General features: G+C 49.8%; 1 protein-coding gene across 4 annotated transcripts in view; it reads right to left on the bottom strand.

Annotated features, from left to right (window-relative positions):
- The window catches only part of PCSK6 (proprotein convertase subtilisin/kexin type 6), a 193,647-nt gene that overhangs the window by 66,082 nt on the left and 114,182 nt on the right, over positions 1-13,383 (bottom strand). For all 4 annotated transcript variants that reach the window (XM_035303681.3, XM_035303682.3, XM_035303684.3 and 1 more), the window contains exons 12-13: positions 4,972-5,160; positions 529-665 (exon numbers count right to left, since the gene is read on the bottom strand). In XM_035303681.3, the coding sequence (XP_035159572.2) occupies positions 529-665; positions 4,972-5,160 (326 nt within the window). The remainder of the gene's footprint in view (positions 1-528; positions 666-4,971; positions 5,161-13,383) is intronic.

Below are 13,383 nucleotides of genomic sequence, written 5' to 3'. Positions count from 1 at the left end.
ACATGGAGAAGCCTTGAAAACATCACACTAAGTGAAAGAAGCCAGACACAAAAGGCTTATATACTACATATTATTATGTATTATATTATTTCATTTATATGAAATGTATTATATATTATTTATTATGTATTATATTATTTATATTATATTATTATTTCATTTATATGAAATATCCAGGAGAGACAAATGCACAGAACTGGTAAGTGGATTAGAGGTTGCCAGGAGCTGGGAGGGGAGGAGGGAATGGGGACAGGCTGCTTCATGGGTTTGAGGTTTCTTTTTGTGGGGATGAAAACGTTCTGGAATTAGATAGTTATTGATGATGGTTACATAACATTATGAATATACTAAAAGCCACTGAACTGTACAGTTAAAAATAATTAAAATGGTGAATTTTTTGTTATGGGAATCCCACCTCCACAAAATAAAACAAAGAATTATCGGAGACTCTGTAGTTAAATAAAGGCCCAGAGGTAATAAGAGGGCTGAGATACAAAAGCTGTCATGAAATTCCTAAGAGCCACTGACCTTGCTTCTCCGGGTTGCGGACCTGGGATGGCATGTCTTGGATTTCCAAGGTCCACTGCCCTTCAGCCTTTTCTCCCCAACAGTGGACCGTCATGAATTCCCAGTTTGTAAACCCTTCATTGGAAAGATCCAGCAATCTGCAATTGGAGATGCAGTATCAGAAAATGAAGGTGCTGGTACTGAGTGGGTGGGCAGAGGGGCTGGCACAAGGAGGGGTCTCAAGGAACTGTAAGATCTGGCTGGAGCGTACCCCCAGGTTAGCAGGGTCTGGCCCTCAGCCAACCCGAGAGCAAAGGGCACAGTGAATCATGACCGTCTTTAAGCTCCTATACAGATAATCTCCTCCATCACCTCCTCAAACCTAACATTCTGAGAGGTAGGGCCGGGAGCGGTGGCTCACGCCTGCAATCCCAGCACTTTGGGAGGCTGAGGTGGGTGGATCACGAGGTCAAGAGATCGAGACCATCCTGGTCAACATGGTGAAACCCCGTCTCTACTAAAAATACAAAAAATTAGCCAGGCATGTGGCGCGTGCCTGTAGTCTCAGCTACTCAGGAGGCTGAGGCAGGAGAATTGCCTGAACCCAGGAGGCGGAGGTTGCGGTGAGCTGAGATCGCACCATTGCACTCCAGCCTGGGTAACAAGAGTGAAACCCCGTCTCAAAAAAAAAAAAAAAACATTCTGAGAGGTAGGCAGGTAGGCAGGCTTCACATAGCTCAGTGAATGATGTTTACAAGGCCACCAACAAATGCCCCCAGTCCCAACACTTTCCTACAGAAGGTGGTTGGCTCCTCCTTGCCAAGGAACAGTCTTACAGGGCCCATAATTCCAGTGCCTGGATGCACAAAAGCAGAGAGAGGCACCTCTCCCCTCCACTCGGGTGCTCACTAAGGACACCTTTTTAAAGTGGTTTGTGGAAGAACGAAATTTCCACATTTGACTTTGAGCCAGCTGTGTGCACTGTTCTTTGGGAGACTCAAATAAGGAAAGAGAAACAGCTACTCTAGCTTGTGGGGAAAGTGCTGTCCCTTCACCTTCAGGGCTTATGCAGTCTCAACAGGTGCATTTGTGGGGGATGAAGATGACGGGCCTGGTTGCTTTCCAGTGGGAGTGAGAGGGGCCCCTGTAGAGCCAGGAGGAGGAAGCAGTCCCCTCGCCCCCAGCAGTAACCCAATGCAGGTCCTGATGAGCCTCCCTTGCCCTTCCTAAGCTGAAGGCCTTTCCCAGCTGTGCCCTCGTGCCCCTGGGCCTTCCACCTCACACTTGGTTCAAGCAGAAACAGGATGCAACTCATCAACACCCAATCTCTTCCTGCACCCAGTGCTGTCCTCAGAAGCGACTCTTCTTAGAGGAATCAAGTCAAGGTTCTTTCCTCTTATTCTTTCCTCATAGTCTAATTTTCTCTCTTGATTTTGGAATAAACATTTTTTTTAATATGGGGCTCTTTATTGTTCATCAGAAATTGAAATGCATAACTTTTGAATGATGTGAGATTCAATTTCCGATCTGGAGGTTCTCTGAACACTCAGTGTAGGAAAATGTTTATCTAGGGAACATTCTTTGCAAAGGGGAAGAGTGGGGTGCGGAGCACCCTCTGCTTTGTTTTAAGAAATGGCAAAGGTCAAGGCTGATTTTCACACTCAATGCCAAGCTGAACTCAACACACTGGGGACAGAACAAGGACAGGCTGACTTTTAAGGGCTGAGGTGCTGAGGGACATCAACGGCTTCTTAGTGAAGAAACTGGCAACTTTGAAAAGCTTCCAAATTCAGTAAGATGTGCAGCAGGAGAGGAGGGCATCCATCCTAACACACACACTCCTGATACAATCACAAAATCTGACTTGGAAAAAATCAGAGGCCCAGGACTCCGGCGACAGCCAGAGTGATGTCAGGGTAGGTTTTTTGGGGGGTTTTGGTTTTTGAGACAGACTCTCTCCGTCAGCCAGGCTGGAGTACAATGGCATGACCTCGGCTCACTGAAACCTCCACTTCCTGAGTTCAAGTGATTCTCTTGCCTCAGCCTCCCAAGTAGCTGGGATTACACATGCCCACTACCACACCAAGGTAATTTTTGTATTTCTAGTAGAGACAGGGTTTCACCATGTTGGCCATTCTCGTCTCAAACTCCTGACCTCAGGTGATCCACCCACTTTGGCCTCCCAAAGTGCTGGGATCACAGGTATGAGCCACCCTGTCCAGGCTAGGATAGTTTTTTAAAATGCTGGATGGCACACAGACAGCACTACCCAGCCAAGAGGTGGCTTCTGATAGGTCTGGCAGGACCTGCTCTCTATTATCAAGGGCTTAACACTGGGCAGCAGCAGGAGGAGGAGGGTTTCCAGGGAAGGAAAACGGTGCCCTGGGGGAGCGGGAGAGAGGAGGCTGAGGTTCCAGAAGATTCCTGTGGGTCAGGCAGCCAGACATAAGCAGGACATAAAGGGCAGCCAGGCCCCTGCACCAGGGACGATGTCAAACATTTTCATCTACACTGTGACTCTCAACTCTTGTAACAGTCCTAATGTTTACAGAGGAGCGAAGTGACATTTTCAGAGGTGAGGAATAAAGAGAGGCAAAGTGACCAGCCCCTGGGAGACCTGCCGGGGTAGAAGAGCAGGGTGTGAGCCGTGTCTCCAGGGTCACTGCCACCCACCTGCCTGCTACCTGCTGCCCCAGCCTCAGCCTCACCACAGGCTCTCGGTTAACCCAGGCTATCACCTGGGCCTGCACCCAGCTCTGCCTCTGAGTCAGGGGTCACAAACCTGGGTGTCACTGGGTGTGCAGCTGGGGCGAATGGAGAGCCCGTCGCTGGCCTCAGGGCTGGCGCCAGCATGGAAAATATGAAAACATACACGCCCACCAGCTCAGCTTCAGCCCAGCACACGCAGGAACATGGGCCTAGTGTCGGATAGCTTCCAACTTTCCAAGAAATGCTAGAAATGGGGACTTTTAAAATCTCTAAGAGGGACTAAAATAGTTTCAAAAATAAAATGAAACACACCACTGGGAGCAACATAGCATCAGGCTGCCCGTTGACACCGAAACTGCTCATGCCCGTGTGGCCGCCCACAGGCAGTCAGAGCACAGCCAGGCCTCCCTGCAGGAGGGAGCTGTGCCCCTGTGGTGCTTGTGCTATGAAAGCAGAATGTAGGATGGGCTGAGTTTGGTGCCAGGGTCTGCCTCAGGGTTGATTCCAGTGCACCAAGGGCAAAGCTGGTGTCAGGCCCACTGCCTGCTGCTACCACCCCAGCTTGCCTACTGTGGAGAGACCAGGCTGCTGGGCAGAGGCGTGGAGCACACAGCACAGGCCCCATTCCTCTGGACAATGGCCCTGTCTGCCTCGCATTGCTGCTGAGTCAATAACTCTGTCTCATAGAAAGTCGGGGTGTGGGGGAAAAGGGGAGGGTTAAGCAAAGGGCAACCCCCAACTTCTGCGTGGTCCCATCTGAGAGCCTTCACTAGCCCCTGTTTCTGAATCTCTACAGCTCCCTGTAACCCACACAAGGGCCACAGCCTCAGGCAGGTCACCAAAGGAGTCAAGTGGGCCCAGAGTGAGCAAATGGGATGGGGACCACAGCCCAGTAGACAGAGTCAGCCTGGGCTTGGGAGGCTTCCTGCAGGCAATATGGGCACGGTGCCAGTTCTGGTTTTTGAGAGAAGCTGGAAATGCTGATTTGTCCATGAAATCTCTTTTCTCTCTCTACCTCTTAGCTAAAAAGAGACAAAAGGTACCAAAATACCCTGGCCCTGCTAAGTTCCAAAAAACACCTTCATTCTAATTACCTGTTAGTCATATATTTGCATTAATGCATTTCCCCCTGTTTCTAAGTTTGTTAAAGAAATGACTCCATAGACTCCCACAAACCATGGAAAGCTTTGGAATTTCCAGCCCCTGAGTGCAAGAGAAGGCGGCAGAGAGCAGCCTGGGAGCCCCTTCCCCACTTGCCATCCGAGCCTGTCTGTCTTCCTGGGAGAGGCTCCTGTGGGCGCAGGTTCTGCAGGGCAGCCCACAACTGGTGGGAGAGCTGGCGGGGGAATAAACAACGCTCCCTGCCGTACACACGCAAGATTCAAAGGCCAGTCGAATGGGATAAGAATGACCTTCAATGCACTTCTAAGCAATGAAGGCAGAGCCAGAATTCCACAAATCCCTCCGCTTAACAACCAAACAAAATGAAACAACAAGTCTTTTGTCATTTCTTTCTGAAAAGGAAGGTTTTCCAGGACCCGTTGGAAGGCAAGGTTTAGGGAGCAACTTTTAAGGTTTGTGGGGCCTACATGTGAGGGTCTCCAAGAGAAAGGAAGCTGCCAGTAGAACCAGGGGGAGCCCCCACGTGCCAGGGGGCCTTGCAGAGACACTGTGGGCCCAAGACTGGACTGAAGCTCTCGTGCAGTATAAATCTCAGTGAGCCCCAGCCCCCATCCCACACCTGCCTCATCTTACCTCTTTGCCAAAAGTTGAGACTTGGTTCCCGAGGGAGAAATCAGGTAGATCTGGAGGTCTCCTCGGCGCGGATGAGAGATGGAGATGCGAACCACCACGTGCTCTAGGTAGGACACCCGCTGGTCCGAGTGCTCCGCACAGGCGCTGGTCAGAGCCGTGGTCCGCAGCACCTGCACTAAGGGGATGCTCCTGTGGGAGGAGGGAGGGCTCAGCACTTGGCATCGAAATCATGAAGTCTCGCCCACACCGAGGGCGAGGGGCTCCAGCGCCCATCTGCTCTGTCCCCACTGCAACCTCAGGGCCCTAGGGCCCCCAGGGAGCCGCAGCAGCCTCTGAATGTCTCACACAGATGCTCCACTGTGAGCTGTATCACTCGTCCTGAAGACGTTTACGCTTCTGGAATTTGCTTACCGAGATTTAAAAGATGGGTTTGGCCAGGCACAGTGGCTGACGCCTGTAATCCCAGCACTTTGGGAGGCTGAGGTTGGTGGATCACCTGAGGTCAGGAGTTCAAGACCAGCCTGGCCAATGTGGCAAAATCCCGTCTGCACTAAAAATATAAAAATTAGCTAGGTGTGGTGGTGGGTGCATGTAATCCCAGCTACCCAGGAGGCTGAGGCAGGAGAAAGAATCGCTTGAACCCAGGAGATAGAGGTTGCAGTGAGCTGACATTGCACCACTGCACTCTAGCCTGGTTGACAGAGCAAGACTCCACTTCAAAAATAAAATAAAATAAAATAAAATAAAATAAAATAAAATAAAATAAAAACGATGGGTTGTTGGGCAGACTCAGGTGAATGTCCCCAGGGATGGGCCCCCTTCCATGACCAGAAGGCAGCTTCTCATCTTACATGCACCACGTTGCAGTATGTGCATGTAAGAAACCTGTCCTTGGACCGCCTACATATATAAAAATAATTAAATGTTTTAACAAACAGAAAAATGTTTAAAAATCCCACTACTTTGTTTCAAAGACTCCACTGAAAATAGAAGTCACAATGCTGAGTAACAGCAACAGCAAACATTTCCCGAGCTGACTGTGCACTGGGCATAAGGCACGGGCCTGAGAATTTCCAAGGATTAACCCATTTAATCCAGAGGGAAATTAAGGGCAGCACCCAAGGTTTGGGGGAGGACCTGGGAGTCCGGGCCCCAGAGCCCACTGCCGCTGCCTCTGGGCCTCATTGCCTCGCACAGAAGCTTGTGTGGGCCCACAGTCAAGGACACAGCTCAGAGTCTGCCCTCTCGTGCTGGTTGAGGGTGCTAAGCTCATGTGCTCCCAACTCTCCTGCAGAAAGCTGGGGTCCCCTCGCCTTCCTGCCCTGTGATAGAAATGGATGATGGTTCCCTTTACACACTCAGGGCAGCTTTACCATATGGGATAGAGTCTGAGGATAAAACCAGAGCCTCAATCATTCAAGACTTGTTTCTCCCAGATTTTCTGGTATACTCCCCAGACCAAGCAGACACTAAATCTGTATCCTAAGGCTGCCCCTGCTTCCAGGCTGGACCATCCCACCGACTCCAGGCCACTAGGGTTCACGCCTCCTTGAACTCGAGCCCCCCACCCCAGTGACCTGCAGCTGAAGAAAGATGGCATTCTTTGGTGCAGACCCGCCGCCATCCAGCAGCACATTAATAATTCCCCAGCACACGACTGGCGCTGGGCTTATTATCCGGAGCGCTTTTCCTACTATGCCTGGCCTCTCCTCCCGGGAGGCGCGAGGCGTTCTGCTCAGAGCCTCTCAGGAATTACATCTCTTGGCTCTATTGGGCCTGAGTCATAAAAAACAAGCAAAACAGTTATAAACAGTGACGTAATTCCCTCAGAGACTCTGTAAATATTTGAAAACACGCTTTGCATGCACCATAAATTGACTTAAAGATGCTGACTTCCTTCATTGCCTTCTCTCAAGCTTTACTGCTGAGCATTTACTGGTCAGCAGCCCCCGCTGCGGTAGATGCAGAACATAACAGAAGGCTCTGGAGAGTTCCAGGCCCTGCAGAACCCACATGTATCTCCAGGTGAGTATCCCCCCATCCCCTACCCTCACTCCGCACTTAGAATGCAAGGTGGGTGTGTAGGGCCAACATGGTGAAATGGAGATGGAGAAACAACTAAGCCAGCAGAGTTACTCACTGCCTCCTGGGGCTTCAACACGTGGCTCCTAGTCACGACCCCAAGAACCAGAAATAACCCTACCCTCTCACACTTCAACACTTTTCCAGGGCTGAACAGCAAGATCAAGGGGAAACAGAAACAGAAGCCTGAACCAAGTTTAAGACACTGTCCCCACATCCAACCAATGGCTCATTGGCAGGGGAAGTGATCAATCTGCTCTAGAAATAGACCCGGAATCCTTGCGAAGAAACCTTAATCTCACTGATAAAGCACAGGGTTGAAGAGAACAGGAGCAGGGGAAAAGTAAAAGACAACCAAGCCCCGCCCCTCACCTGCCGCCCCACCCCTCACCTGCCCCACCACCCTGCGCCCCACCCACAGAGTGAACACCTAGGAAAAAAAAATCATCTCAGAGTATCAAAGTATCTTGCGTCTAACTTTTTTATTCCTGCTACGTAAGGGACTCCCACCGCTGGGTAAGAAAGGCTGGGTTGGGTGAGAGCCTCCTGGGTGGGATCCTCTGGCAGCCCCACCGTTGCTGCCTGCAGGGAGGCTGGCTGGGGGTGGGAGCACCCAGCTTCTGCAGGAATTACTGGCCTCACTTGGTTTGGTTTTCAAAAGCAAGCCCTCACCCTCACCTGGAGGGTGAGCCAAGCCGCCTGGTGGAACAAGCCTAACAATTAGTTTTTATGTGAAATCTCTTAACTGCTGAGTCGCTCAGTTACAGGCCTCCGGGACTCCTCATTCCTGTACATTGTGGGGCAGCGCGGGAGCCCAGCACAGCCACTGCGGGAGGGCGCTGCTACCTTCCTGACACGCAGTTAGCTCCTCACCCGTTTTACTTCTGCGGTTGCTATTGAAACCATTAACCTGACAACCCAAATTAGAGTGCTTTCATTAAGAAGAGAAACGAAAGAGGAGGCTTCAACATGATTCAGGATAGTTTCGTTCACGTTTTTCTGTATTTCAGATAGAAGCTCCGGGAAGAAGATAAGGAAGCCACCTACCAAAAGTCATCACTTTAAAAAATTAACTCCAAGACAGAAAGTAGAACCGTTGATGAAAAAAAACAGAAGTTATTCTCCACCCTACAGTTATTTCTAAGGTAACACTGAAAATGTAAGTCGACTGTCGAGTGATTTATCTTTTAGGTTACGCGATATGCAGAGATGACCGCCATCACATGAATACAGCGAAGCGGTACTTAAATGATGGAAACTGACTTAGAAAGATCTTAAAGTTCCCAAAATAACTGAAAAGTGCCTTCTACTGTTAACTCCTGAGATCATGGTCTGTGTACATCAAGCCATCTGACTAGGACCCTAAAAGGTTCCAAGAGGTTAAATGATCCCGCAACACCCGCCTGCAGACTGAGCGTTGTTTAAGCCGGGGAGACTCCCAGACTTGGAAAAGCTCTCTAATGACAGCAAATGCCACGTGCCAAGGAGCTACCTTTCAGCGGTGGTTACTATGGTCCTCCAGATGTTCTCCACTCATCCTACATGCTTGACAACAGCCCCTTCTCCTGAGGAGGTAAAGGCCCACCAACAGCACCCATCCTGCCGACTTCCTAGAAACCCCAGGCCACAGACATGTTGGCCGCCTCCTATTTTTTTCCCAATGCATAATACTATCTACTAGCAAAAATAAGTATTTTCAAGTAAGCGAGTGGCAGGGGAAGCAAGAAGGCAGGCTGTGGGTGGAACCCCTCCGCCTCCAGGAGCCTCCAGCTCCCCACTTTTCCTGTTCTGCCTGGGAAGCTACTCCAAGTTCGTATTTCTTGCTCCCTCCTTGAAGCCCTCTCTCCAGCTTGGCTTCCTGGGCCAACCCAGATCCTTGCAAAAAGCACTTGCAGGGCTGGGCCCACTTCCTCACTGGGCCCATGACTGTTCCCGGGCCATGCTGAGAGACCCTCCAGAATCAGAAGGCAGCAATGTCCTCCCAGCTGCTGTGCTGGCACCTGGCTTGGGGAGGGGAGGCTGAAGAGCTGGGGCCCATTACAGCAGCAGGTGACCCGGGAAACCTTTTCACAGCCCTGCTAACGGGAGTGAGTGGAGTGGCAGGGGTTAATTGGGACAGATTGTTAAATGAAGCAATAGGAAAACGAGCAGGAGTGTCAGAGGGCATGGTGCGCCTGTGTGAGAGTGGCAGGAGCCTTCTGAGTCACTTCTGAGACCTGTGTTCCAGGATGCATGCTCTCAACAAGATGGCCTTTGGGCTCTGAGGTGGGCTGCTTCATTCATCTGTGGGCATCCTTATTCATATGAATTAAGGCTGAGAATTTTCCTCAGATGAAATTACTTTTTTTTTGAGATGGAATCTCACTCTGTCACCCAGGCTGGAGGGCCGTGGTGTGATCTCGGCTCACTGCAACCTCTGCCTCCCGGGTTCGAGCGATTCTCCTGCCTCAGCCTCCCGAGTAGCTGGGATTACAGGCACACGCCACCATGTCCAACCAATTTTTTTATTTGGAATAAGAGATGGGGTTTCACCATATTGGCCAGGCTGGTCTCAAACTTCTGACCTCAGGTGATGTATCCACCTCAACCTCCCAAAGTGCTGGGATTACAGGCGTGAGCCACTGTGTCCGGCCGAAACTACTTTTGATGATCAAACCATAGCATATCACTTAGGCGAGAAATAAAATTCAACTAAAAAAAAAGCTAATCTAGCACATCGACTTAGGCAATGCTGTCCACGATTAATTGGGCCTAAGGTGCTTTAATATATAATGCTTAAATTTATAGCATACTTTTTCTTCTGTGTTAAATGAGGGAACTGAATTAGCTGGCTTTAAAGATGCCTTCCAATTCTAACAGTCTACGATTCAACCTGAAGGGGAGTAAAAAGGACAATAAAATACGCAGTCAGGCCTCATTATTGACAGATGCTGCATTTGCATATTCATCTAGTGGCAAACATTTATTTCTATCCCCCAAACCAACACCTGTGGCACTTGGCATCATGTGCAGGAGATGTGCGCACAGGGTTAAGATACGAGTCTCCCAATGAGCACACTCCCAGGAGAGGTCAAACAAGGCAACACCTTGTTGATGCAGCTCTCATGCAGTAAACAAGCGCCCATTTCTGGCCAGGTGTGGTGGCTCATGCCTATAGTCCCAGCACTTTGGGAGGCCGAGGCGGGTGGATCACAAGGTCAAGAGAACGAGACCATCCTGGTCAACATGGCGAAACCCTGTCCCTACTAAAAATACAAAAAATTAGCTGGGCATGGTGGCACGTGCCTGTAATCCCAGCTACTCAGGAGGCTGAGGCAGGAGAATTGCCTGAACCCAGGAGGCAGAGGTTGCGGTGAGCCGAGATGGCGCCATTGCACTCCAGCCTGGGTAACAAAAGCGAAACTCCGTCTCAAAAAAAAAAATACAAAGATTAGCCGGGTATGGTGGCATGTGCCTGTATCCCAGCGACTCGGGAGACTGAGGCAGGAGCATTGTGTGAACCTGGGAGGTGGCAGTTGCAGTGAGCTGAGATTGTGCCACTGCACTCCAGATTGGGTGACAGAGCAAGACTATCTCAAAAAAAAACAAAAAAACAAGTGTGTGTTTCACAGTGTATTTAGTGCCACATTTGTCACATTTTTGTGCTGTTTTTTGTCTTTTAGAGACAGGGTCTCGCTCTGCCACCCAGGATGGAGTGCAGTGGTGTGATCCTAGCTCACTGGAGTTGAACTCCTGGGCTCAAGCACTCTTCCCACCTCAGCCTTCCAAGTAGCTGGGACTACAAGTGTGAACCATGATGCCTGCCTCTGTGCTTTTCTTTTGGTGAATTCACTGTTTGAAATGGCCCCACGTGCAGTGCTGAAGCACTGTCTAGTGTCCCTAAGTATGAGATGGCTAAGATGTGCCTTATGGAGAAAACACATGTGTTAGACAATGTGTTTTCACACCATTTTTCCAGCAATGAGCACTAGTGCTGTCAGCCGTGAGTCTCAAGTTAATGAATCCATCATCTATGTTAAATAAGCTGTCTTTAAACATACACAGAAAACAAGGTCTGTATTCATAGGCTGGCAAAAATGTTGTGACCAGAGGCTCACAGGAACTTAACCCTGGATCTCTCCTAGGAACAATGCTTCAGTATTTGCTAATTCAGTGCTCGTGGTGACTTTGTAGAACTGGGCCGTGAATAGCAAGAATCAACTGTACTCAAATTCAAATCCTAATTTTAGAACTAAGTAGCCTTTCCAATTTGGGGAAAATAAGTTTGCTTCAGAACTAAGGCAGGAAGGAGAAGGGCTGCAGGGACACAGGCCACTGGTTAAGTTTGCCTGCAAGGGGTACCAGGAGGCAGGACAAATGTGGTGGGCCCAGTATGGTGACCCCCAGGGTAGGACCACACAGCACTCCACAAGGTTTCTCAGGATGCCCAGGCATGCTCTAAATAACAATAGCACAAGAGAAGAAACCAGAAGTAAGGGCCTCCTGTGGTACCCAGGTATGCACAGAGGTCAGATGCCCTGGAGGGAGAGGCTGGGTATGGTGAGAAGGGGATGGGAGAGTGGCAGAAATCTGCATAATCCTGAGACAGCCCAAAGAGAGGAAGGGCTTTTTTACCTTCCTAAAAAGATGTCAAACCAGGCCTGGTGCTTGTGCACAGCAGGGAGCTGGGCGGACCTGTGTCTGATCTGCACAGGCACTCCGTCAGGCCCCTGGGGTCCTGGCCTCAACTGCTTGCCCAGCTGACCTGCTACAGATGAGCCACCGGCAGCTGTGCTCTTTAGCACTGGACCCTCTAGGCAGCCAGGATCAGGGTACTTTCTATCATCCCTGGAGGCGGTGTCCCCAGCCAGCAGGAGACACGGAGGTCAAGGAGATAAGGTCTATCTGGCGGGTGGGCAGGTTGCTCCACTTGGCTCAGTACTGCCTGAGTTCCTGCCCGGAGGGCCAAGGTGAACTCTGGAGACGAGCAGCCTGAGGATCAGCTCAACCCCGCAGCACCCCGACTCTGGGCCTAAGTTCTTCGCTCCTTCGTGCCTCCATTTCTTCCTCTATGAAATCGGGATAAAGATAGTACCCTAGTCTCGTATGTTTACTGGGGATTTCAGTGTAAAGTGCTTAGAGCAATGCCTGGCATAGAGTAAGTGCCGTTATAGACGCATTCCATTATCTATCACCCACAGCCATATGTCTTTATAAATAGAGTTTCAAAATGACCACCATACGCAGTCTAGTTTAACGAAATTCCAGCAGAGTAGGTGGTATGTGGATAATCCAGAGGTCATTCCGGAACATCTACAGAAAGATGACCTGCTCTGCAGATAGCCCTTGACAGTCAACGCAACACACTGGGTTTTGGGTGTGAGGCGTCCTGTGTGGATGTGTGAGAGAGTTCCTTCAAAGGCAGGCCAAGCTAAACTGTAAGCTCTGTCTGGACAGCAGCCTTCCAAACCAGCAAAAATGAGAGACGTGCAGGGAGGTTCTTACTGCTTCGTGTTGGTTTAAAAGACCCTGTTGGTGCAGTCTTCCCAGCACTGAGGTGGGAGTCATGCATATCACAGACTGTTTCCCAGGAGCCTGGATTTTCAAAGCAGCGAGAGAAGTACTGACGAGAAAAATCAAGAGGCAAACAGTATGTTTAATAGCTGGGCCTCTATTTAATTCATTGTAATAATACTAAGCCTAATTTTCTCTTTCACTTGAAGGAAAGCTATACAAATATCAACTTTATCCTTCTTTTATTATTTTTTTAGACGGGGTTTCACTCTTGTTGCCCGGGCTGGAGTGCAGTGGTGTAATCTCGGCTCACCATAACCTCCACCTCCCCAGTTTAAGCGATTCTCCTGCCTCAGCCTCCCGAGGAGCTGGGATTACAGGCATGCAGCACCACACCCAGCTAATTTTGTATTTTTAGTAGAGACAGGATCTCTCCATGTTGGTCAGGCTGGTCTTGAACTCCTGACCTCAGATGATCCACCTGCCTTGGCCTCCCAAAGTGCTGGGATTACAGGCATGAGCCACCACACCCCACTTATCCTTCTATTTAATACACACAGATTTTAAAATCATTCTCACAGGCAGATGTCACTGGTTATGGTCCTATTCACCTTTGATTAACCGAAACAGGTTCTAAACAGATGGAAACCATTTGTGCCCAGGAGTAGGTCCGCACGCCCCTGGTCTACGAATCTGATGATCACAGCAGAGGCCCCGGCACAGCTCACACGCTCATCTGGCACTATCCTGGAGGACTCTAGCAAGTCACTCTCTTTTGCTATCAGTAGCTGTCATTCAGTTCAAGTGACTTCCTCTCGCTTCTGCATTTAGATTTAG

The sequence above is a fragment of the Callithrix jacchus genome, chromosome 6 (assembly GCF_049354715.1).
Source record: "Callithrix jacchus isolate 240 chromosome 6, calJac240_pri, whole genome shotgun sequence".
Classification (NCBI taxonomy): Eukaryota; Metazoa; Chordata; class Mammalia; order Primates; family Cebidae; genus Callithrix; species Callithrix jacchus.
Note: the sequence above shows the minus strand (reverse complement) of the source record. Positions and strands in the feature narration are given on the sequence as shown.